This window comes from Centroberyx gerrardi, chromosome 12 (assembly GCF_048128805.1).
Source record: "Centroberyx gerrardi isolate f3 chromosome 12, fCenGer3.hap1.cur.20231027, whole genome shotgun sequence".
NCBI classification, from domain to species: domain Eukaryota; kingdom Metazoa; phylum Chordata; class Actinopteri; order Beryciformes; family Berycidae; genus Centroberyx; species Centroberyx gerrardi.
In genome coordinates, this window is record NC_136008.1 from 13839822 (window position 1) to 13866628 (window position 26807).

Consider the following 26807-nt stretch of genomic DNA (forward strand, 5'->3'; position numbering starts at 1 on the left):
CTCCCTGTTTCCCTAGTTCCCTATTTGGCTTTTTCGGTCGCCTTGTGGGCGTGCCCGAGGAGAAATGGGGGCGGGTTAAAGTCACACATTCCCAAACTGGCTCTCTGACGTGATGAGACAGTGAGGTAAGTTATTATAATATGCGATGAGGCAGGGAAAGGGGGCGGGAACAGACACATGAATACCGGCTCGGTAAACCGCGTAGATTGATAAGAGCAGCAGCTACTGTGGACGGTGAAGCCAGAAGATCAGAGAGAGATAAATAAGTTGTTCTGTAGCAGGAACCTTTATATATATACTTGGTTTTATTTATTTATTTATTTATTTGTGGAGTATTTATCACATATTTTTCGAAGATGAACGGAGTGACGAGAAGTCTGTGCACATTTGAGGACATCCGAAGTGAAGACAGATATGGGGTAAGTTGTTGTTACTCGATCTCATTAACATACCGTCAATGTTCTCCCTCTGTATTCTTATTAATGACTTGATATCTGTGTGTTTGGTCTGTCAAAATAAGGTCTGAGTATCTTGTATGGGATATGGAGTGAATGGAGCGCGTAACGCGCAGAGGAGAATTGGTTGTGTGCGTGTGTGTGTGTGTGTGTGTGTGTGTGTGTGTGTGTGTGATGTGTAATGTGATGTCTTATTTGGGTGTATTATGTTAAAGAATCAGTCATTTCTGAATCATCCAGAAAGCCAGGGATAAGGATGAAGTAGGCTGAACGTGCCTAGTCTTTTAAATGCTCTCCATCCCTAATTTTTGGTTGCTATGAGCCATGTGTTGGTCCTTCTTTATTTGAAACTGTTCTGTGAAAACACAGCACTGCTCTATGGTCTGGCCTGGATTATAGGCACTGTGTGATTTTGTGATTCTGACAGAGATCCTCAGGCTGAGAGGCTTCATCTGCTCTAAGTACTGTGCTATTAAGGCTCTGGCCTTGTAGTAATTAAAGTATTAGCCTGTTAGCACCCCCTCCCAACACACACACACACACACACACACAGACTGCAGCACAGTATTAGCCCAGATAACATCTGTGCCTGTCACTGTTGCCTTCTGCCTACATCAGTCTAGGACTTATAGTTGCAGTTGTGACAGACAGTGAAGGCAGCTAAGGAAACTGACCTGCAAAGCTTGCCTGTGTATTATGTGCACCACCTGTGCCTGTGAAGTTTGTGAAACAGGATTAAAGCCTACATGTCCATCATTTGCGGTGCGTGGTCTGCTGCTGAATGCCTGTAAATGAACTACGAGCAGTCATCGCCCGGGACACGTAGACAGGCCTGATCCTCTGCCTGTTGCTGCAGAGGGTTAATCATCCACCTGATCTGAAAAACCGACCTGTTAACCCGCTGTCTGGTTTATGGGGTTGCGGAGCAACATGACACTTTCACCTTATCAGCAGCCTCCTGCTGAGCTCAATACCTGTCAGCAAACAGATCCGCTGGCCTCACTTTACTTAATATTAATTTACAAAGGGAACTGCAGCGAACACTCAATAGAATATCATTAGAATTAAACCAAATGCGAGTATGGATTTTTTGCTGGATAAGCCTGGTCCTGAATCTGTCATGGGACAAGGTCTGTGAGACTTAAGTATCAGTTGTTGCTGTGTAAGGTTGTAAATCAAATCAGCCACAAAAGGTCAGAGTGTACAAAGGGCAGCACCAGTCACACACACCATAAAATTATTCAGTGTTACCAGGAAACATGTAAACTGCTGTGAGGCAATATTTGAAACTCCTTATTTGTTTAGGTTCTGTTCATGATATCTTGCATCACATTTCAACATGCAACTGGTTGCTCTAATTAGTGTTCTAAAATTGGCATCACCTTCATACAGACTAATAATCCTGTTTATCAGAGACAAGTCCAATAGTCAAATACTCACCCACCCACTTTATTTACATATCTGATACGGTACCTCAGGCCAGACTGATAAAAGCAACCAAACTATTTGACCTCTACATGCAGTCTACCGTGACTGTGGATGATTTGACTGATCATTTATGAAAATATGCACATACGTGTACATGTGAAGGGTTTCATTCCAAAATGCTATTTGAATATTTTGGAAAAAACAAATGCTGAAATTTAGCAGGCAATATTTGAAAAACATAAATGATTCTGTCCTCAAAAAACGGAACTATTTAAAAAGCAAATGTGTTAAGATGACTCCCAACCTATAATGTGCTTATCGTTCATGCCAGCGCTCAGTGTGGGAGAGTGGGTGTCATGTTTTTTTAAATCTCATTTTGGAACGAAACCCTTCCTGGATAAAGATACATGAGGAGGAGGAATGTACCTGATGTAGCAGCGAGAGGCCTTGGGCAGTTGTTGTGTTGGTTTGTTGGTGTGAGTTTCTCGGCAGTGTGAGGAGAGAATCTAAGATTAAAACAGGAAGAACAGTCGGCTCTGGCCTTGACACAAAATGTTCTCAAAGGTTTTATGATAATGACTAAAATTTGTTGTGTGACTTGAGTGTGACAGGAGTGAGCAGCTACAGTTCAACTTCACTCTGTGTGAATTGCTTCAGTTTGTTATGGCACTATTTTTCCCCCCATAAAAATTCAATAAGCCAAAAAGCTGTCTCCAGACTTTTGTCTGCTCAGCCACTTTTTAAATAATGCCACATCTATCCTTCCAGACAATTCGTTTCCCTACGTTGTCTGACCTAATCCATTCCCTCCCTTTTTCCTCATCCTCAGCCACCGTCTCAGTCAGGCTGTGTCTGACATCACTGGCTGGTAATGGGCCAAACATGACCTATAAGTTCATCTATGTAGAGGAACTTTTTATGAGATCACGTTGTACCGAAGCACACCTTGTTCCCACACTACACAGACCAGGTCGAAACAGGAGAATATGGTAGAAACTATATAGGGTACTCTATCAAGAAGGAAGTCACATTTCCATCGAAGTGCTCGTTACAGACCTGAGGCAGTTTGAAGTTTAGAAGAGTTTGTCGTCATCACAGCTCTCACTTCACGACTCACGGCCACGTTTATGAACTAGCTATTTACTTTGCGCCTGTTCAGGTTGTCACCTGATAGGAAAACCTCCAAAACACTTCAGTGTCAGTTCACGCCTCAGCTGGTCTCTTCCCTTTAACCTTTGCTTAACCTTTTCAGTCTGTAAGGACTAGAACAATTACTTTCTGTTCTGCCGGCCTGGGGAACCGCCCAGTCTGCAGTAACTACAGCTCAGCAGAGTGTGTTGAGCTGGTAGGTGTTAGAGGATTTACTGCTGAGACGACATGATTAAAACTCACTGCTTACCTACCTGTGCTGTCGGTTCACACCTGTCAGCCGGAGAGCCTCACATGCCGAGGTTTGGCTCGGACAAAGGAGGAAAAGTGACATCTGTGCAACAGGTATGGGAAGCGGAGCATGAGAGGGATAGAGTGATTTGTGGGATGGTTCGGTGCACACACACACACACACACACACACACACACACACACACACACACTTGAGGACTTCTCTCTGTGGAATGCAGGGCAGAGGAACGTTGCCCCCGGAGGTACTTGAGGATGTGTGACTATATACAGCTATAAAACCTGCTGCCTCAGTAAGCACAGCGCTCGGAAATCAAACAATGTCAGAACAATGTCTTCTGTTCTGTCTCAGGTATACAGGTATATATATGTATATATATATAAGGAAAGTCATATAGAGCTTTAAGGGAGACTTCTTCTATAGGATAGTTGGTGTTTTCTGCCCCAAATTCGGCAGCTGTGCCAGATTTTCAGCACCATTTGCAGGTAGGTAGTCATCCCTCAGCTATTTCACCCAGATGGCTTACAGGCCTCCTGATGCCACAGCTGAAAACAAAAGAGTCTTCATACCCCTTAAGCCTTTGAGTCAGCCGTACCCCATGATCTTTTGTGCCCATTGTCCACGGACCAACACAGTGTGGACGCTGTGTGCGCTCAGTTTCAGATTACTGCCCTATTATAAAGGTAGAGTGTACTTTGGGTTACTCCTGTGTGTGTGTGTGTGTGTGTGTATGTGTGCATGCATGCATCACTGTCCATGACCACGTCCCGCTAGTCCCATTGTCCGTGTTCCCTGGAAGTCTAGTATTACAGGTTGTCTTTGAAGGCAGTATAGACAGCGTTGTTTGTGTGTGGGCATAAAAGAGGGAAAAAACAGAGAGAGAGAGAAAGAGAGAGAGGGACTTGCGTGTGAGGGGTCCATGTTAGAGAGAGGATTGGGACAGTCTTTGTTTGGTTCTCTATGAAGGGCCAGGAACTTGTATAATGATGCATTCCTTCTCAACAACACTCTCACTGTTCCCCTTTCTCTTCCATTCCGCTCTTTTCTTCCCCTCCTCTGCCCTGAAATTTTGGGCCTCATTCAGGTGTCTGTAATCTGAGAGGAAAACAAGCGGAACGAGAGGAGAATTTTGTTTTCATCCTCCTGGCTTTCGTTTATCGTAATTGGACCCCCCCCCCCCCCCCGTCTGTCCACTGTGTATTTCCTCTGCCTCTTCATCTCTCTTTTTGCCGTTTCACTTTCTTGTCATAATCTCGCCTCCCTTGCCAGCCTCATCTCTCCCTCTCTACTTTATTTGGTCCGTGTATTTACTGTACTTCCACAACAGGTGATCACTCAATCACACAAAGGCCTTCTATATACAACATGTGGCTTCTCTTTTTATAACATCTCAGTACCCTTTATCATTGTATTACGCAACACAACCCAGATCAAACACAGACTGCTGCCAACCTCTTCATGGTTTCTATACAGAGGGGAAGACAGCAGTTCCTTTATTTCTGTTTGACTGACACAATTAAACTGCCAGAACAAGCCCTTTGACAGTCCAAACTGGACTTGCAGGGTAACTTGCCTTTTGTTTTGCATGTTATGTATCCAAGTGTCAGCAAGCCAAAGCAAGATTCTGTATTAACTCAGTTATTAGTTATAGTGTTACAAGAGGCTAAAGGTCAACCAAACAGTCGACAATACACACACTCACTCACACATACACCATAATCACTCACACACACACACACACACACACACACACACAGAGATGCCACCACACCCACCCACACATGGTACTCATGATCACCAGCAAAAGTCAAATTCCACACATAACTCTGCTGTCCTCCATCCAACTAACTTATTAACTGATGAGTTCAATATGGCAATGGCACTGTAGAATACAATGGTAGCAGACTACAGTGTGTATGCGTGTGTGTGTGTGTGTGTGTGTTTACAGTATTTAACCGCTGGAGAACACTGCGGCGATCTCTGCTTTGTGTGTTTCGTTTCGTATGGCATGAATTTAGACAGGAGGACACAGTGCATGCATACACAAGGGAAAATAAACAGAACAAGATGTGTTGGCTGGAACGAGTTATATAATTTCTTTGACCTCCTCCCTCACATCCGCATAGTTATATATGCGCGTGCACACAGACACACACACACACACACACACACACGTACACACACTCACATGGGTATCAGTAATAGAGGGGGTTCCCTGTGCTGGAAAACACACACCCGTTCACATCCCAGGCCAGACTTTCCTGTTATAGTGACCTCTCTCTCGTGACTAATGGAGAAGTGTGTGTTGTCGTGAAAGTTTGTGTTTTTGCTCTTTAAAATGTTTGTGCTTGTCTTGTGTGGAAGTGTGCTGGTCTGTGTATTGTTTTGTCTCCGACTTACTCCTCCCGCTCGTATTGTTCACGAGCCAGACAGTTTATGGCTACTGTGAGATTTCGTTACCATGGAAATGTTCCGTCTTGCTTGACATTAGATTTCCTGCCCACTTTCCCAGAAACCCACCCAGTGTTTCCAATTGGCTGTGAGCGCCTAGAGAGTTTCCACCTAAGTCCCTGTGACGTTCATAGCACACAATTTAAATCAAACAATCTGTCTCTCTGCAGCTGTAGAAAAGTTTTGCTTTCTTTCTGACGCTCTACCCCGCTCTCTAAGGGGGTGCTGCCCGCCCTTTCAGTTTCTCTCTCTCTCTCTCTCCCTCTTTCCCTCCCTCATCCAGTGAGTATGACTCAGTTTCTCCTCCTCCTTTTTTTTCCTCTCCTCCTTACAGTAGTCCTCAATTACTCTCTCCATCACATAACGGTCTCTTTGTGGATTCACTTCATCTCCTCCTCTCTTGGTTTGGTTCTTCAGGAGGGGTGCAGGCGCCTGCGGCTCACACTGCACGACCAGAACCAGGCGGCTAGGAGCAGCGAGCAGCCCAGGGGAAAGGTAAGACCTCCCTACACCCGACTACTCACACTCTGGATAGACACGTAGACACAGTCTGGGGCATCACAACAGTGGGAGATAGTGAAGGGAAGGCACACTGAATAAAGTTCATCAGTGTTTCTTAAATGCCTGGTCAGGATACCGGATGGTTGGGGCAAATTCTGCTATATTCTTGTTCCTGGGAATAGTTCCCGGTTAGAGAGGATATTATGTCACGACTAATAAATTGACTTTTTTTGTCTTTGATGGACACTGGGTATCATTTGTTGTGACACATGAGTTTCTGAGAATAATCTGCATTTTGTTTAGATAAGTAAGATACTATTTATTTTAGTATTTTCTTCAGAGATAAAGTTTTCTCTCAGTCCGTATTAGTATCTGAATGTCGAATATGCGTACAGTCGATCATCTCGAAGGTCCAGAGAATTGTGCAATAGAGCGATAGTAGTTTGAGAGTTATGTTCATACGTATTATACTACATGCATACACACACATACACACACACACACACACGCATGCCATAGCTGCCATCGCCTTTTCATCAGTGTGGCTCTCACACAAGGGCTCTCAAAACTTCTGAAGACAACCATTGTTCTACCAAAACCAGTGCCAAACTTATAAAAAAAAAAAAAAAAGGGACCACCAGAGCGGCAAAGTTACATAACCTCTCCCCACCCCCTTCTGTGTCCCTCCCTCCTTCTCTCCCCATGGTTTTGACTAAACTCTGCCTAGTGTTTACCACTTCCACAGAAGCACCAGATGTTTATAGGTTAGTCAAGGTCTCCGTAGTGATTATGGCTAAATGTTTATGGCTCCTGATTACAGACACTGTAGACACGCACGCATACACACATACACACACATTCACGCAGAAATAATGTGCTTATGACAAGACAGAGAAAAGCAGTATATTTTTGAAGTGTTCAATTTTGTCAGTTAATAGTTAATCTAAGAGTTTAATGGCATAACAAGCTGCATGACTTGATTAGAGTTTTGTGTATCAATCATGTTAGATGGTCCGGATGGGCGTATCATCACTGTTAGGTAACATTAGTACGTCTGGGTGGGATTTATTGGACGGTGTTCTTCCAGATGCGGCATTGCAACATCGATCCCCAACATGCTCCGACTCCTCTCATAGCGTCAGCAGAACACAGTGATTTAATTCCCGTTCACGTGTGCTTATGGTGTTGAAATACATCACACCCACCCATCTACACACACACGCAACACTGCGCCTGCCACATCCTAAATCCTCTCCTTTCTGATCTCTAGCCAATTGGACGTGCGTTTGCCCTGGTGCAGCCGGCCAGTGAGAGGACGACTCTGACCCCCGAACCAATCAAACCCACAGAGGAGAAGGTGGAGGTCATCAAGGTGGGTGTGGCACATTGGCTGTTTTTATATGTGTTCCTAAGAAATGAATGGTATGTGTTTACTTTGTGGTCACATCAGTGTAATTCCTGTGTGTTTACCTGTTCCAGGTGTACTTAGAGGCCCGCAGACAGGAGCAGCAGAGACACCAACAGAGCCTGAAGATGCTATCAGACGAAGTTTCACAGATACAAGAGGTCAGTCTCTGCTTTTCCCTGTATTATGTAAGAATTTGCATGTTTGCATCATGTAAATTCCTCCCTGCTCTTGTCTCTCTCGCTGTCTCTTCCTCTCTCTCTCTTTCTCTCTGTTGATATGGTATTACTGTGTTGATCAGTGAATAGCGCCTGACACTAAAACTGCCACGGTTCTGTGAGGTGCTTTGGATAAAAATGTCCCCCAAATATCTTATGTTACCGTATACTATCCACAGTGTTTGTATCTCAGTAACTCACCTATGTGACTGTGTTTTGCTCAGGTGAGGTACTGCCTGAAGACGCTGAGGGAGCAGATGGCAGCCAAGAATAAGGTAGGTCTATTTTGAGCCGCCGTGTTTTGCCATCACCATTGTTAACACGGCGTATCCTTTGTGCTTTAACGTCATTTCCTGCATCTCCCTCTCCCCTCTGTCGTTCACTCTTTCCTTCCTTGTTTCCTCCTTTTCTCTCTCCAGTCCCACACTAACGGATGGAGGGTCAGCGCTCCCTTCAAAAAGAATGCGTCGTCCGGCCCCAAGGGAGGGGCTAAAGTTGACGGACAGGTGAGCAGCTCCTCACGTGCGCCATCTCCATGAAAGCCTGTTTATATTTGTGTGTGTGTGTGTGTGTGTCTTCATGTATGTACGTCGGAGATACACATATACACACATATCAAATCTCACACTGACCTGTTGCCACTCACGCGTATCGTAGCCACAGTGTATCACAATGTGATGCCTGTAGAGTGTAAAGCGATCCCTGAAATTCACCTCCCAGAGGCCCCGGCCAAAGGGAGGGGTTCTGTTAGAGCGGGAGAGAGAAACAGATGTCCAGATATAAGGGTAAAAGAAAGAGTTAAAATGATGACAGAGAGTAAATATGCTGATAGCACCCCAGGGTGTATGAATATGTGTGAAAGGGCTGTTCCGGGCAGCACACACTGTTCCTCTGCCTGTGTTATTGTGTGTGTTCAGGCCCTCTTCATTGTTCCCAGCATTCCACAGATGCTTTATCCGTTAATAGTTTTGTTGCTGTCAAGTTGCGAGCCAAGTACTTTTAGCATTTAGTACTATATACATGTCAGCAATGTTTTGTGGGACGCAGAATAGAGCTGACACCAGTGTGGCATTCATCTCTTTTCGTCTGATTCAATTGTTTTGACACCAATTATAGCATTTATCTGTGACTCAGGCTACAGCTTACTCACATAAGCATTACAGAAATAGGAGAGAAACATTGGTCATGATCCAAGTTTTCCTGCTCCAGTGACGCACATTGACACACCCGTTCTCTTTTTTATTTTTTTATCATTTGCATACCCCCCCCCTCCCTCTCTCCCCCATTGTGTCATTTAACTGATCCACCTTTGTTAAAACACCTGCAGCTGTACAGCTCCTCACAGTCTTCAGTGCTCAGCCAAACTCACTGAGCTTGCTTTACAGTATCACTCACTCCTCAACATACACACTATTTCCATTACAATCAACACTCACTTTTATGACTGTTTACATAAGAAGTCATCATGAAGTCAACAGTCTAATTTTCTCTCTTTTTCACACAGGAAGCGGATGATGAGGCAGAGAGAGAAAAACTGCGGGAAGTCAGCAAGCGCTTATACGCACAGCTCCAGGATGCTGAGAAGAAACACCAAGAGGAGAAAGAGATGCTGCAGGTAACACACAGATACAACCTGCCTACACTCATTATGCATAAATGCATTGTATTTTGTTGCACTGCAGCCCTATTTTAAAGAAACTAAAGGAATACCCACCTCCTCCCTGTCTCCCCCCAGGCTGAAGGCAACGAGCTGCGGGAGCGTCTGAGCGACCAGGGGGAGAAGCTGAAGAACGTGGAAGAGGTCAGCGAGAGGAAGGACAGGCGCATGGAGGAGCTCCAGAGGCTGCTGGGAGGGATGGAGCAGGAGAGCGCCTCCCTGCGGGAGACCATCCGCAGCCGCGAGGAGGAGCTCCGGGAACTGCGCAAGATCAGAGAGGAGGGCCAGAAGGGGGAGCAGAGGTCCGCTAACACACACACACACACACACACACACAGACAAAGCATAATTATTTATGAATCAATGACAGCAGTGTGCTGTAACTGCAGTGTTTATATTTGCAGGACAGAGCAGTTGGAGAAGGAGGTGGCTGTTCTGAGAGAGAAGATCCACCATCTGGATGACATGCTCAAGAGCCAGCAGAGGAAAGTCAGACACATGATCGAACAGGTGAGACGCGCACATGGGACTCCGTCATTTAAACACACTGTCTCCATGTTAATATTTGCAGAGCGCTCACTGATGCCTGGGTGTGTGTGTTTGCTCTTGTCTTTAGCTCCAGAACTCTCGGATGGTGATCCAGGAACGGGACCGCGTGATCAAAGAGCTGGAGGAGAAGGTGGCGTTCCTGCAGGCTGAGGTGAGGACTTCTCTAAATATTATTGTAATGTCATTTCTGTGTAAGTGTAAAGAGAAGAGCCAGAGTAAAGATGGGAGTGAGGGAAGGGATGTTGTGGGTACATGGTTGTGGACATAATCTTCGTTTCGAACGTGACGCTCTCCTCGTCTTTTCCTTTTCACCCATGTTGAATTAATGTATCCGGTTGATCCTGATCTCTGCAGAGGGAGGGGAGATGTGTAAGAGACGTCTTAGATGAAGGAGATAGAGCCTCTGTCTGCTTTGTGTCCGCTCGTTCTCTCTCTGACCTCTGACCCCTCCTCTGTGCGCAGAACCGAGAGATGCATGACCAGATGGACTACTTCCTGGGAGGGCAAAGGTCAAACTCCTATCTCTCATCAGAGCGCAACCCCCAGATCGTCTATAGGTAACTTCAGTCTCATGCAACACACACACACACACGTAACAGTAAACACTCGCACACACACTGCATTGCATAAACCAAATACTGACCTCTCATCAACTCACACACCTGCCCCCCTGTGGTTATACAGTAGTGGACACACACACACACACACACACACACACACACACACACACACATACACACACACTCAAATACACAAATATACATACATGTCTTGTAAGTGTCTGTTTACATGGTATCAGCCGTTTTCGTGCTGTTATAAATCTAAAAACAACTTGTTTCTTATTATTCCCACAGCAAACCAATCAAGCCATCCACCTCATCTAACAAACCACTCCCTTTCATCAAAGTCATCGAGATCAGGTCCTGAATTAAAGGCCATGGAAGATAGACAGAGAGATGGGATAGAAGAGAAACACCAAACCGTTCACAACGGTGACAACGGACTGAAACCAGACTGCAACTCCACTACCAGTTTGACCGCCGCATCAATGTTTGGGATGTTGAGACTCCCACAGCAACACACACTGTAACTACATCAACACATCCACCAAGCACTCAGCTTTTAGACCACAGCCGCTCTTGAAGGAAATTACGCGATGTGTTTGTCGGCACATATGCACAGGGTCGTATGTTTTGTGTATCTGTACGTGTGCATGCGTGTGTGCATATGCAAGAATGAGCGTGTGTGTGGGCTTCGATGTAGATACATTAAGCATACTGATTGAGCTGATCTGCATTTGAAGTTTTACATGCAAGACTGCATACTGTATGGTAACAGTTTCCTCTTTCCCTGCCCTGTTTTGAATACCTTTGTTATGTATATAGATAGAGGCCATGACCAGTGATGAAAGGTCTTATAACAGTACAGAGCACTTTACCCCAGGAGACAGAATCAGCCATGTCATATCGAAACTGACAGAGGTGCAAAGTGCAGGATGGTGAACATTTTGGCAAATGAGATCTGAAGAGGGTAAGGACGTCCATATGAAATCCATACAGTTATGTAGCATCCATATAGCTAACTAGACTCAGTGATGACAGAAAGACAGGCAGAGGAACCTAAGGCAGGAGGACAAGCTCAGCTGAAGACTGATCTAGTCTAAATACAACAGCTATTCTGACTTCTTCGCTATTAAAGCAACTAGAACCACATGAAGGGAGGATTGATAGTCACATAAAAATCGCTACACATTAACCTGACGATCTAAATCCTGTAGCTCTGTGTCCTTGTACTCAATAGTTACCTCCTTGTACTCATCCTCGACAACTCTTCACTTTGATGAGTGAATGGTTTGACTTTGACTTGTAAATACTGACTGCAGCCTACATAAGGCCTCCACCCTCTGTGTTGCTTTTGAGGGCTATTTATTTTGTTCTTTGCAGAAAGCTGTTATTAATAAGAGTATGGTTTTAAAGCCCGCCAACAACAATATGGCACTTTATAATGTGAGTAAGAAGTCTGTAGAAAAAATGAAGATAATGATGATGGTAATGAAGGCATTTGGCAAGATTATTGCCCCTCATAAAAGTGTCATTATTACAAATAGAATATTTTCAATGATGCATTTCAGTTCCTAGACATTGTTTTTGTTGTTGTTTTTTGTACATAACATTCATTATTGTTTTTATTTTATTCATTGTTTTGTTTTTATTTGTGATTTGCTATTCTAATATCCGCTTAACACGACAATCTCCTCCTTTATATCTATTTATATTAAATACAAACTTTTTAGACATTTTATTGTGTGATAGAAGAGGTTTGTATGTACTACTATATCATCTGTGTTTGTGTTTTGGTTATTAGAATAAATTTCTGAAAATTACTGCAGCACTTCTTTTTAGTTGTTGATGGGATCAAACTGGGTTTTTAGCACACACGGTATGCTGGAGGCTCCCCCTGCTGGACGCTTTACGACACTACAATTACTCATTATTCATTACTATCTAGCACTGACCTCAAGTAAGCACAACACAGACAAGACACTCCTATGTCACCATTTTATTGGAATGGCATAATGTACAGTAAGCACCACAGAGAATCCAATCGTTCAGGCATTGCCATGCCTTCCTGTGAATCCCTAATCCCAAATGACACACACACAGCTCACACACGTGGGGGCCAGTCCACCTCTGACACAGAAACAACACAAAAGTCAAGAACTAGACTGGCCCAAAGGCAATACCTCACATTCAGAATACATTAATGGCATACTCTTAAATTACATTGCACTGAGAGAATTGATCAAATTAAAAGAGCACTTAATCATTAGAATTCATTCAATCAATTATGGCTTCTGTAAAACAAATGTTAAAAGCTACAAAAACAGGCTGTCAAATTCATTCAGCAGCAAATCAACGGTAGAGACAGTGCAAAAGCGTTGTAACACTTTGAGACACCAGGAATCGATACCCAGGCCCATATGTCACATAACACTGGTTTTCTAGTGTAACAGTCTATAAACATTGTAAACTAAGAGCAAGGTTACATAAGGTTGGTGAATCTTAACAAGTCTGCATAGGCCGTTACGTTGTGCAGTAAACACTGATTGTCTTATGCCATTGCATAGCCACATAGCTCTGGTTTTGTTTTGGTCAAATCAACCATAGACATTTAGTCATCTTTTCTGTATTCTTTCCAAATATAGCACTCATGCTTGCAGTAATACAGGATATATATATAGATATATGTAGGCTAAGCTTCCAGGTACTAGTGCAATATAAACCAGGTAATGTGTGTTAGTACAGGTAGGCAGTGTTTTCCTCATGGGCCTAAGGCAGTATTAACAGAATTCTAACACTACTGTGTGGCGATACTGACCCTGTCTCCACCCACAGGCACTTTTTTCACTGGCAGCACTACCGTTTTCTTTGACCTTTCCATCGGAGTCGTAGTCCTTTCAGAACGTACTCTCCAGAGTATTGTAGTTGTCTTTGAAGTTCTTTAGTTCCAGGAAGTGTTTGGGCCGCTTGCTGCGCTGCTGCGCCGTAGCGGCGAGGTAGGTGGTCTGGGTGGGGGAGGAGCAGCTCGGAGGCTCCGCGCTACTGGTCAAGTCTTTGGCTGCAGACTGGTGCCGCTGGTTCAGAGTGCTGCTGCTGGTGTGAGACTTCACACTGAAAGAGTGAGGGGAGAAACAAAGATTTTCCTCAGCACATAACTAACATTCCATATCGGGATTAGCACAAAAGAAAAGCTGTCAGGGAATAAGAGGGTGTAGTGGGAAAAGTTGTAGTTACTCACACAGAGGCCAGTTTAGTTAGAGCTTCCTGGTATTTCAAAAACTCTGCTTCACCAAACACCTACAGGCAAGAGACAAAGAATGGAGATCAGTTAGGACACGCATTAAGAAATCCAGAAAGTAATCCACACACAGTATTTATCCCTCACAGATTCAAACTGAACATGTTTATGCATTCTCCAATCTCTCACTTGTTCATGCAAACACATGAATATACAGTGCGCACACACACACACACACACACTGACCCCTGCCCCGTGGCGTGCCCTGTTGTACCCATCCAGCACTGTGTCAATGAGGGAACTTTGGCTGTTGCGGAATAAGGAGTGGGAATTCCGTAGTTCTAGAAGCCAGGTCCGGAACCTTTTCCCAGTCACAGCAGTGGGCGTCCCGCCTAGCTCGCGGAACGGCAAGTCTGCTGGCAGAAAGAAAGGCATTATAGTAACGTCATGGAAGGATTCATAGACAGTCAGAAAGAAGCACTAACAAACTATGATTAATGTGAGTGACAGCAAAGCTTACCAGTGTCTCTAATGGCATCCAGTGCTCTCATCCTGTAGAGGTAGTCATAGCAACCTGCAAGACACAGAGACATGTCGGTGTGCTGTGATAAAAATTGCACATGTTGGTAGGTCCAGGACTGGGGAGAGACCATGGTGTGTGTGTGTGTGTGTGTGTGTGTGTGTGTGTTCCTCTCACCAGGCTGTTCTCTGTGTTTTAGCCGGTCATCGTCTGGGGACAGCAGGCGAGGCTCAAACTGGATTTTCTGGACCTTATGCAGTTTGGAGTCAATTTGTTGTCTCAGCTCCTGCAGCACACAGAGATGTCATCAGTCAGTTCACACACAGGAACACCTGCATGTCTATAGTAGTCAAACACTGTATAGCACTTGTCCTACTTATGGACCCTGTCTTTACATATGCAGAGTGTGTGTGTGTGTGTGTGTGTGTGTGTGTGTGTGTGTGTGTGTGTGTTACCTTAGGGGCATTGTGGCCGAGGGGGACATGTGGCCCTCTCCGAGACTTCATGGCAAACCGCATAATTTGCCTTTTCACAAAGATGAACAGCAAAACAAACACCTAGAGGCAAGCCAAGAATTACATGAGCTACACCACTATGTCCCCATATTTATTCAACTCTAGTCTACTGAGGTCTTTCACCGACTGACATCCAGTTAGATGGGTCTGTGTTGACTTGAACTTGACTTACAGCATAGTTATAACAAACACACTTACCAGACTCCCGTAGGCCATTACAAGCACTACGTTAACCCGTGAAAGAGGAGAATCAGTCCGCATGATGAAATTCTTCCTTTAAATCTACCAAGCTAAACGACTAAATACTTCAAAGTGCGTCCTACAGGTAAAATTCATGAGGCACCCGGTTTCACAAGTAGTACATTTTAAACACATAACGCTAAAGGAAAGACAGACAACAGGGAAGTTCTACAGATTTGTGTCGTTTCTCAATACATGTCAGCCCGGTTTGTTGACATCCGGGATAGTCACGTGATCCGTGCGAGCGTGGGTGACGTCAGGCGCCTCGCCTCTGCCATCTGCTGTTCAAACGTTATGACACAAAGCCCCACCAAACAAAGACTCACTGGATCCCATGATAACGACACAGTAAATTGAGCGAGAATCATTTCAGTCGATCCTGAAATTGGCGTTATATTATATTTACAAGAAGACAAGATCAATTAAGTGTCTCTTCTTTTCTTCTGAGGTAGCCATTTTCCTCCCTTTGCATTATATTCTTTCTAGTATGTCTCTGTATGGCTTGTTATTGGCAAACGGTTAATTTCTGCTAGTGTCCCACTGGGTAAATATCATAACTGGCCATTGTCAAAGTTCCCCTTCTCACATCAGTTTGCTGTATCACATGGTGTCTGGATCATGGGAGCTCTGAAGCCTACACCCTAAAGAATGAATTTAAAAGCACCAGTGTGTCTGTGTGAGCAAGACAGTGATTTGCATCCATCCTGCAGAAACAGTGAGTGCCATTCATCTGTCAGGAACAGGGGTGGGTGTCTGTGAGATCCGTAGTGCAACTGTTCCCCCCCTCCCCTACTCAGACTTATCTCTGTCCTGAGAAGACCATGCAACCCTACAGCCTTCTTTCTTTAAGCTAATCATTGATTGGATCATTGGATCACTGGATCAACACATGCTCTGCCAGAAGACCTAAGGGTGAGAAGGGCTGTGCCTATGATTAATGTTTCTGACACAGAGCTACTCAATCCTCTTTGTCTCGCTCCACTCTGTCTCATTTGGCTATTGTTTTAGCTATTGACAGTCACAGAGAGACGTTGAGAAGAGATGATATCCCCTCTAGGGCTTTGCAGTGTGCCGAGCTGCAACCACAACTTCCTCTGTCTCAACGGAAGACGGTAGCTGGTGCATGACACGGTGCAGCTGTAAGAAGATGAGACAACTCATGCCAACAAAACATGTAAGTATTGCTATACTTCAATGTTTCTGCTTGTTAGTCTGCATGCCTCTTGTTTATGTGTGTTTCAATGGCGGTTTGTTCACCTTCCCACTCTGTAGAATCTATTACACTACTACAAACAATACTGCTTCTTCTTCTTCTTCCTCTTCTTCTGCATCTGCAATCTTGGATGCTTTTCCTCTGCAGTCGACATTGTGCCAAGCCTACAGACTCTCAACTAACAGAGAGCTGGAGGACAACTTCTTCCCATGCTGTGTGTATAAAAAAGGAAAACAGTGTGTGTGTGTGTGTGTGTGTGTGTGTGTGTGTGTGTGTGTGTGTGTGTGTGTGTGTGTGTGTGTGCGCGCCTGCTGCACTGCAGTTGTGTTGTGTTGTTGTGCATATGATCTAATATAAGTTACAGCAGAGGTACATTTGGTGCTATATTTACCCCTGCTGGCTTTGCTAGGTGTATAATGACTTTGTGGTCTCTGGGCCCAAAGGGATTCTGTCTTTATGTCTTTTGATACCTGCTCAGTCAAAATGATGACTGGGCATTATGCAGGTAACATGACTCTGTCACCACTGTCAACTCTCACAGACTTATTGTTGGTGTTTAATGAAGGAGAGGTGATCTAAGGTGGAATGATATCACAAGCCTATGGTATGGCTGTCTAATCTTTATTGTCTTTTTTTCTGTTGTTCTGCCTGTTTCACACAATTATCTGAACTTTATCCCCTCTCCCTTGGGCTATGAAATGGTGATGTCACACAGTATAGACACAGAGATGCAGTTTGATATGTCTGTAGGGTGTGTATGTGTAAGCGCATATGTGTGTGTGTGTGTGTGTGTGTGTGTGTGTGTGTGTGTGTGTATGTGCATGCACTCCCTGTTGAGAAGTTAGTGGGTGACACATTGAGCTAGTCTGGAATGCTACCCTGTGAGAAGAGGAAAGAGGGAGAAGGCAACAATGGGAGGGGGAGGAGAGAAAGAGACTGAGAAGGAGGGAGAAAGAGAGCGGACGAGAGGATAAACCAGTGTGGCAGGTTTGTGTCACTGTACAGAATTCATCATGCAAAGCTGATGGAAAGAGAAGAAGAGAGAGAGAGAGAGAGAGAGAAGGGAGTTCTGAGCTGATGTCACTGAGGAGCGCTTCCTATGAACCCATGGCAACAAAATGGTGTAGGACAAGTACAGAACTCACTCCTAAGAAAGGTAAAGTGTTTGAGTGTGTGAGTGAGTGTTTGCCTGTGCATGTGTGCGTTTGTGTATTTTTTTTTGTGGTTAAAGTAAACGGGGCTGTGTTGCCCAGGTTACCCAGATGGGAGGCTTGGTGACCTAGCAGAGCAGGTGTTTCTGTAAACTGACACTCATACTCACCTGCATTGGAAAGCACCGCCAGAAACTCCCTCACAAAGGTGTACGCTGTAATTAGACTTCACAGAACATATTATATTGACATGTTTTGCTGACAGTTGGCTTCATCAAATTATTCAGGCTGTTGTTATCTAATCTTTGATGTTATTCTGTATCCTACAGTATTTGTGTTGTGACTCAGTTGATTATGTTTAGCTGAGGTTGTGATGATCAGACCTTAACTCTAAGGTGACTTAAATGATTAAAGGCAAATAATATCATTGGCTTCCCGGCAATGCCTATTTTACATGTTTGTAAGTTATATTCAGATGTCCATGGCAATTGTTATCCCAGATAAGTCGTTGACCATCAGTATTAATGTTATCTTGTTCTCGCTTGGCTGTATGTAAATCAGATTCACTTTGTTCGCCTCCAGGACGATCTTATCTGATCATTTTTAACTGGATCTTTTGTTAGGCGCTTTAAATCAATTGCTGTCTCTATTCGGCTGTGTCAGACTGTTTAGTATGTGAGGCAGAGAAGCTGATTGTAGCACTAATACATTGTTTTTGCTGAGTGGATTGCTGTTAGGTGAGTTTTTCCAGTTTTTAGTTCAGGTTCAGTTGAAGATGACAGGTACTCTAGGGTATGTTACTTGTGTAAACAGCCGGTTATGATATGTGTGTACAACTGAGCGTGCATTGTTTGAGTCCTGCTCTTCTGTGAATGGACTCATTGAGTCAGTATGAGGGGAATGTTAGGACGGCAGGAACATGTTGCTGATGACATAACTGACCAGGCTATTGAGTTTGGAGTAAGCATAGTGTTTTTGGTTCTTTTCCCGCCTCTTGTCTTTTCATTTTTGATCTTTTCTCACTCTCATTCCCTATCTCTCACTCTATTTTACTCCTATCCCCCTTTATCCTATTCTTTCATCATTTTTCATATCTTTTCCATTCATTGTTCACTTTGTGTCTCTCTCCAGCCCTCTCTTTTCCCTGTCCTCAACCACTCTGTGATTCTGTTTGACCATTTGGAGCAGCCAGAGTGACCACAATCCACATATCACAACATTCCAGCCCATTCCATTCTAAGGATGGAAATTTGTATTTGTGCATTTTTATGCTTGGCAGGCAATGGGAGCTGTTCGCTGAATTTGTGCTGGGGAACCGAGGACTGCAGGGGACAGGACGAAGATTGTGAGTAATCGAGACGAGGAGCCAAGAAAAGTCATCAGTTTAACACCACGAAACAGAGAACCATCAGCAGCATCATTGAAATATCAAGCTTGTTGATGCAGGATTTATACGTCTGTGCAGCTGGGTCTCTTCCGTGGAGAACTTCAACATGAGAGGACTGTAGTTGTGCCAGTTTGTCCACTTTCCTGGGGCTACAGTATATTGGTGTTTACAACACACCCGAAACTGAAGCAGTCAGACAAATTGCTTTCAGAGTTGAGTCTAAAAGACAGTTGCTTGGAATCTCCAAGTATCAAATTCACTTTTTCCGCTCTCTTTTTGGGATTTGGCACTTTACAGCAGGTTATTAAGTTTGTTTACTCTCAGACAATGGACTTGTCCTTGCTCCCTACTCCAGTGAGTGAGTACAACAAGCAGAGGACAGGAGCACGCTTCACTGTCCGCTCAGCTAACTCTCCCTCCTACAGTCTCAATCGCAGACCGGGTCTTAGGAGACCAAGAGCTCTACCACAGGAGGAGAGGGAGAACATTGTGGAGGTCACAGAGAGAGGGATACGCGGGGAGGAGAAGCAGGTCCCTCTCCTCACACAGCGGCAGACTGGCACAAACAAGGTCCGCACAGTCACCGGAAATCCAGCCAGGGCTGGGAATCACTCTGGTGTCAGTGGTCAGTGTGAGGAGAAGGGAACATCAGACCACAAAACATCTGGCCAGCTGAACCAGAATGGCACAATAGGCAAAGCTATGACTGAGTCTGGCAGTGACAGACGTGGAAGCTGTAACCCAGCATCTGAGAGCCGGGGCAGGACAGAGTGGAGGAGGCTCAACTTGCCCAATAGAAGTAAGAGTTTAGATTGGAGAGGAGGGGCATCCAATCCTGATCAGGGCACCAAGGCTGGGACACTGGCATTCACAAGCAAACAAGGAGGGGTCATTCATAAACGGGCTGAAAGTCTGGAGAAAAAGACAGGAGACAGAGATAGAGTTGAGGGCACAGAGAGTAGAGTGATGTCTACAGTAAAGGCCTATAACTCTGCAGGTACAGGTAGTGTTGTTGGAGAGAAAAGCCCAGTGGATGAGCGTCCAAAAGGGTATGTGGGTCTAGGGCTGCGTCATATGGGTCAGACTTTCGAGAGGGCTGGTAAGGTTCAGTCTCTCCCCTCCAGGCTGAAGCTCCAGGCTGGATCTGACTCAGGCTTTGGGTTGAGGGAGACAGCTTCTTCATTTGGGCCCAAAGGAGGTCAGAGTATATTGGCACGGATAGAGAAACTCTATGGGTCCACTGGGTCAGGCAAAACTGAGGATTCCAATAGAATTAAGGACCTCTCTTCGCCTGTGAGAGACCGGCCTCTGTCTGAGTGGGAGGGACAAGCCACAGCGGCCCCTCGCAGAAGATCAACCCCCGTCTCCCCCGTCTCCCCCGTCTCCCCACCTGTCAGTCAGTGGAGGAGAGTGTCGTATGAGGGGGAAGCAGGGGGAACCTTCCCCAGACGTTTTTCCAGGGGGGAGAAAAACAGCCTGAGTCCTCTGCAAAGCAGTAAAACATCCACCTGTACACCTCATACAGATACCAACACGTCAGTGAATCCAGCTAGTTCTGCCAGTTCAGTTTCTCCGGGGAGATTCCAGTCGCAAGGACAGATCCAGGGCAGCTATCCACAGGAGGGGGGTGTTCAGTGGGGTAGAGGGTTACTGGAGACGGGCACCAGGTCTCTGGATAGAGCCAGGAGCAAGAACACTGTAGCAGCTCAGATCAGATCTGCTAGGGCTGCAGGAGGAATCATTTCTGCACACCCACAGCCACAAGCTTCCTTAGAGAAAGAGAGTTCAGCTTCTTTCAGAGATCCTTCTGGGTCCAGAGAGGGTAGAGCAAGTGGAAGTAAGGATAAGGACAGGGCAAATAGTGGAGAGGAAAAAGGTGGGATTGATGAAATAAATGAGAAGGCAAGAGAGAGAATTGGACACTCGGCGTTGAAAATGGAGGGAGTTAAAGAACAGGAAAAAGAGAACGGGGCTGATGATGGAGCAAAAGATGTGAAAGGGAAAGAAGTATTTGAGTCGAGCGCACAGAAAATCAGCGTGAAAAGCATAGAAAGGAAGACGTTTCCAGAGAAGATGGTTGCTCCCTCTGCTGCTAATGTGAGAAATAAGATCCATCAGTTTGAGGCTCTGACCCAGAGAGTCCAGGGCTCAGCAACAGGCCAGTTCCTGATGCCCAGACGGACTTTCTCTGTGCCAGAACACTCCAGTGGGGTCCATGATGGAGTGAAAAAGAGTGGATCAGAGAGAGCAATAGGTAGACTGAGAGAAAGGTGGGGAGGGGAAGCAGGTAACAAAGCAGGGTCAGACAGAGCGCTCAGAGGTGAAATACAAGAGGAGGACAAGAAAGCCCAGGGAGGGTCGAACCTGAGGTCTTTATCAGTGGATGAGGTGGGGCTGGGACTGGGGAACAGAGAGAGAAGAGGCGGTGATTTGGTTGAGAGGGAAGGAAAAGAGGATGTGGCTGGTGGTAACAACCGTTCTGATGACTTTGGAAAATATTCCAGACTCAAGGGTACACTAGAAATCCCTCTAAATGGAGGTGCTAAAAGACAGAGGAAGAACTTTTACATAGATGAGACTGATTTCTGCAAAGCCACAAGCCCTGACAAATCAAATAAGAGAGATATCACAAGCGACGATACTCCATCATCGCTGCTGCCTAACTCCAATGACACTTCTATTGGTTTGCTGCGTACTCCTGAGCTATCTGGTGTGCAGAAAACAGCACCCTCTGGGATCCCCTCACCTGTTAGTGATGAGGACAAGACTCCAACGAACCCCCCCCACAACTCGCCCTTTCTTTCACACCACTCGCTGCCTGAAAACACCGCTGCCACTGCAGGCAGAGAAGATGAAAGCACTCCTGTCTTCACGCACACAGCTAAAACTCCAGGAAGAGACTCCCCAGATCTCCCCGTTCCCCTCGCCACTTCGTCCCACAGCAGCCTGCCCGATCTCGTCCCGCCAGACGTCACCATCCCCGATCCGAAGGGGGAGAAACGGGGCGAGGACCTGGATGCTTGGATCGCCGGCTGGAACCCGAAGATTAAGGGCTGGAATGATGATGAAGATGATGACGATGATGATGATGATGATGATGATGATGATGAAGGTACAGAGAAAGATGAAGATTCCAACTATGACTCTGACTCTGGAGATTCCTCAGTGACCATCACCAGTAACATGAGCCAGTCAGATCGCAGGAGCTTCTGCGTCAGGTGGGTAACACAGATGCCTGCTGGGAAATAAATTCATGCACCTACTGTATTTATATTTCTTGTTAAGATGTAAGTAGTCATGGAAACAATCACAGAGTTTTTTTTACCTTCTATTCTCTACCTGTCCCTGTCTCCTCTCTCCTCCCTGTAGTCTGGCAGACCTGTGTAACTTTGGTGGAGTTGACTACGAGTCGGAGAACGACAGCGATGAGTGGCCGTCAGGTCGGCGGTCCGCCTCCCTGAGCTCCGACATCTCGGCCCTGTCCTGTGTGTCTGTGATGCCCAGTGAGGAGCTGGACAGGCTGCTGGAGGACGTCAGGGGCCTGGGGGACAACACTCTGCAGGTACCAGCAGCGCTACAGCTGCCCATCAGTGGCATCTTTATGCAGCTCACCCCAGTGATCCTGTTGTTACCGTGACTAAGACAACTCTTCCCCTCCTATTTTATCTGTCCCTCTCTCTCCCTCTTTCTCTCTCTGGCTACGGATACTCTTGTCGCTTCAATGGCACCCTTTACACTTTGCATTGTCTCATATCCAAGTTGTGTCTAGATAAGATTTAACTGGATTGTATTACGCCTGCTATTAAAATGACGCCAGCGCACGTTGAAAGCACATTTCTCTTTCCCTTGTCATAGCATAGATTACAGTGTTGAGACTTGTATGACAGGTATAGATACACAAAAGTCTGACTTTGCTCACATTGCAATCAGATCTTCAAAACCAGATATGGAAGTGGTTTACTAATCTGGGTACAATCTAGCCACAGTGCACATACAAGCAACGTGAAGAGGAAAAAGCAGGAAAAATGATACACAGATTGAAATAAATACAGCCTTCGGAGGTGCATAACAGCCATATTCAGGCCAAGTTTGGACATGCAGTGATGTGATTTCATAAAATCTGATTTTAAGAGTCAGGTCTCAAAAATGGTATTGAGGTATTGAGGGCGTCATGGTGGCTCAGTTGACCAAAGTGCATGTAGCTGTGATGTCCCAGGTTCGAATCCGCCTCGAGTCGCATGTCATTCCCCCCTCTCTCTCCCATCTTTTCTGTTCTCTCTGCTGTCAGCTATCAAAAAAATTGAAAAAATATCAAAAGATAATCTTAAAATCATGTTGAAATAGCAAATGTAACCATAACTACTATCTCTCTCTCTCACGCTCTCCACCTTCTCTCTTTGTAGGACTATGACGATGTGCAGGTGGTGGTTCTCCATAAGGAGGTGGGAGTAGGACTGGGCTTCAGTGTGGCAGGAGGCGTGGACCAGAACAAGCCGACCACTGTGAGGAAATATCACTTCTTATTCTCTTTCTGAAAAGGTATGAAAGCATTGTGCTCAGTCCCTTCACGTGTCTGTCAACGTTTTCCCCTCCAGGTCCACAAGGTGTTTCCCTCGGGTGTGGCAGCCCAGGAGGGTTCCATAAGGGAAGGGGACCAGGTCTTGTCAATCAACGGCACGCCGCTGTGTGGCTCCGCCCACTGGGAGGCCCTGAGGATACTGAGGAGGGCGAGGACCCGCGGGATGGGAGTGGTGGTCCTGAGGAGAGGAGGGTTTAGCAGCGCCTCTAAGGGGAGAGCGGAGACAGACACTCAGGGACGAACCCAGACTCAGTCCACAGAAACAGGTGAGAGGTCAGACTTTGGCCAGAACACAGACATTAAAGCTCAAGTGTCCTGACAGTTTGCATAACCTCACAGCTCTACAGACAGAGGGAACTGTGTTGTACAAGTACATGCCGCTATTTAAAGTGACATATCCATGCTTTCCTCTCCTCCCAGGTCAGCGTGTGTGTGTGAAGCTGGAGAAGCTCAGCAGGGATCTGGGCTTCAGCCTGGAGGGGGGTGTCGGCTCCAGTATGGGGGACAGACCACTCAGCATACAGAAGATCTTCCAGGGTGAGAGCCGGAGGTCAACCTATCACAGCTCCTTAGAGAAATACAGTTTGAATGTTCCCTCAAAGAGGTGGACAGAAGTAGAAATAGCTTTTATCATAATGTCTCTCCAACCTCTCAATTAAAGTTTAAATATTCAAAATTTCAGATTCAAGCGATAAAATGTGACTGCCTTTACAAACAGTATCTCTAATATTTTGTACTTTAATTTGGAATATATATTGGAAGGCTTTGGATAGGATTTTCCAATTAATCTTTGAACTCAGCTCTGGAGGTCTGGAAATGGTTTTTAAACAAGCAGAAAGAGAAAGACATCACTCCTGTTCAAATGAGGATACTATAGCGAACATTGTCATATTTTTAGTAGCCTAACAAGAATTATAATTTCATACTTTAATGTCCTACACCTACCCTCAATATGACAGCTTTAAGTTTAACTTTAGTTGTATACAGACTTTCACATTACATTTATTGAACGTTCCCTTTCCCCCTTTGACTCCCAGGAGGTCCGGTGAGCAAGGTGTGTCCTGGTGATGAGGTGCTGGAGATTGAAGGTGTGAGTGTGGTGGGGATGAGACGCCTGGAGGCCTGGACTTTGATCAGAAGACTGCCCCCTGGGCCTGTGGACGTGGTACTACACCGTCCCCTCAAACACCTGGAAACATGAGTATTATTGAGGTACTCTGGGCACAGTATGGCCCAGGGAATTGTGGACCAGTGAATAAAAGCCATCCATGAGACACAGCGTTATCTGAGCCCAAGCTAACACCTTGACATTAATTAGTCAGGCAAATGCATCATTCAAACAGCTCAAAGACTAGTTTCTAGTTAGTCATAACAACAAAGCACTGAAGGAAAAAACAACATATTAGAAACCAGGCCAAAAGTGTATTTCTTGTGTGAATTAGGCTTACAGTTATTTGGCTCTGTGCATCTATTTTTAAGGACTACATCTACCTCGAGGACTGTGATATCTCTCTACCAGCCATAATTAAAATGCACTGACGATTTACACATGTATCAAGGCTAACATCTATTGTAACAGATGGTTTGGCCAATTAAATGCTATTAATGTGATAGTTGTACATGAAAGCTGTAAGGAATATTGTTACACATGTTGTAATATATTGTGAATAGAAAGCTATCTACATTTAGAGTTTATATTGCTTTTTAATAAATCCTAACTTCAACTGATGTTTCTTATTTAAATACAACAGTACAACCAGTTTCCAGCAGAGGGGGATAGACTGAATATTATATTATCTTTCCATTAGTTCCCACAGATTGTCCTGGTAAAAAGGGAAAAAACTCTGTAAGGTGGTAAGGTAGATACACTTCAAGAGATATGATAAGGCTCTATCATGATAAGATAGGTGTAGGTTTTACCTTCTACATGTCAAGGTTTATGTCGTGGAGAGCTGTAAGTCAGATCTACAGTGTTTCTAGATCTTCTTCTGTAGTATCTGTAGATCTTCTGTAGTATCTGTAGTGTCTGTTTTCAGATGAAATAGCTGTAAAAGGATAAAATCAAAGCATTTCCACCGGTGAGGATGCAAGACTTTGACATGGCGTGTTAATAAATCTAGGTGTACTTTACATCTTATCTGATGTCAACTCATTATCCTACTGCAGTCATGTGCTTCCCTGACATTTATCAGCAATAGCATAGTTATTCAGTCTCACCTGGAAATTATAGGGGTTACATAATTCATTAGGAGTCCATAGTTCAGTAAGAGGGTTGTGATGACATCCTTTTTTTTTTTTTTTTTACATTTGGCATAAGCACAGATGAGAGGAGTTTGAGATCATGTCAATTTTCCCTGCTATACTCAACCCACTCAACTTTGAAAATTAATACATCTGAATTTAATAAATATTAGGATAACTCTGATTACACTACACAGCACAAATAATGTTCTATCCAGTGATATTCATTTTATCATGTGTGATAAGAGAAAGTGTGAAAAATGCTGGTGATTTTAAATTGATTTTATTGATTTATACTGCTTGTTGAATGCTTGTTGATAACCAATAACCGATGTATACAAACAATTCACGCCCACTTTTCCTCTCATATGCACCAGTGAGTTTACATTTATGAGGTTCAAAGTCTGAGAGTTGGAAGTTGCTGTGCACATAACGTGATGAGGGGAGTCTTACGTATATCTCTGGATGTATTGATGGGCTGAGTCTCTGCAACTGTGGTGTGAGTCTGAATTTATTCGGTATGGTGAGGAGCAACCTAGACTTATGAAATATTGAGGTCTATCTGTTTATCACGGATATCTCTGAGATTTCTACCAAAGAAATAAGGCTGTTGGGCTTTGCTGCATAAAGCCTTTCATCAACACTGTCCATACAGAATCTGAGAGACTGTTTATGGTCTCTTTGTCCATATAAGCAACAAAGAGCTGAAGTAGATTGTGCTCTCTGGATTAGCCAATCCTGAGGTGTGACCAAGCCAATAAATGAGTAATAGTTTGTCCAGCTATGGAGGAAGCGGGGAAGAGAAGGCAGAGGAGTGAGAGTAAGTATCCCGGGAGAGGTGGGACGCCAGACAGTGCATCGGATGCCCAGGTGGAAGTTGTGACTGCAGACTTTAATTGGCATCACAGCGATCACCTTCTTCACTAAAAGCTCCACTTCAGCTCTCAGGCAGACAGACAACCTGGTCAGCAGAGCGGAGCCGGGCAGGTGGTCTGTCTGACAGCAGAGAGAGGGGAGACAGACGGGGAGGTCAGGACAGTCAGAGAGCCGGGGCCGGCTGAGTTCAGGACAGGAGGAGGAGGATGACTGGACTTGACTCA

General features: G+C 44.9%; 3 protein-coding genes across 6 annotated transcripts; 2 read left to right on the plus strand and 1 right to left on the minus strand.

The window, feature by feature from the left end:
* Positions 1-225: 225 nt before the first annotated feature.
* Positions 226-12446, plus strand: tuft1a (tuftelin 1a). Its single transcript, XM_071911207.2, has 12 exons — positions 226-419; positions 6151-6228; positions 7505-7606; positions 7714-7800; positions 8082-8132; positions 8277-8363; positions 9362-9472; positions 9593-9816; positions 9919-10024; positions 10131-10214; positions 10526-10620; positions 10918-12446. The coding sequence occupies exons 1-12, from the start codon at positions 357-359 to the stop codon at positions 10988-10990; spliced, it is 1161 nt and encodes a 386-aa protein (XP_071767308.1). The 5' UTR covers positions 226-356; the 3' UTR covers positions 10991-12446.
* Positions 12447-12607: 161 nt separating this feature from the next.
* Positions 12608-15323, minus strand: ltap1 (lipid transport auxiliary protein 1). 4 transcript variants are annotated; one of them, XM_071911213.2, is made up of 7 exons: positions 15095-15323; positions 14837-14938; positions 14559-14667; positions 14382-14435; positions 14108-14274; positions 13862-13920; positions 12608-13734 (listed from the first exon to the last, which is right to left on the minus strand). In XM_071911213.2, exons 1-7 carry the CDS (start codon positions 15155-15157, stop codon positions 13521-13523), a joined length of 768 nt encoding a protein of 255 aa, XP_071767314.1. In that variant the 5' UTR covers positions 15158-15323; the 3' UTR covers positions 12608-13520. The 4 variants fall into 4 exon arrangements, with proteins under 4 accessions (XP_071767314.1, XP_071767313.1, XP_071767317.1 ...); XM_071911212.2 differs by having other exon boundaries at positions 14108-14277; XM_071911216.2 differs by lacking the exon at positions 14837-14938.
* Positions 15324-17368: 2045 nt separating this feature from the next.
* LOC139921070 (uncharacterized) lies at positions 17369-25334 on the plus strand. The gene is made up of 7 exons (XM_078287343.1): positions 17369-17505; positions 18780-22105; positions 22257-22449; positions 23291-23389; positions 23483-23732; positions 23887-24003; positions 24504-25334. Exons 2-7 carry the CDS (start codon positions 19215-19217, stop codon positions 24665-24667), a joined length of 3714 nt encoding a protein of 1237 aa, XP_078143469.1. The 5' UTR covers positions 17369-17505; positions 18780-19214; the 3' UTR covers positions 24668-25334.
* Positions 25335-26807: the final 1473 nt, after the last annotated feature.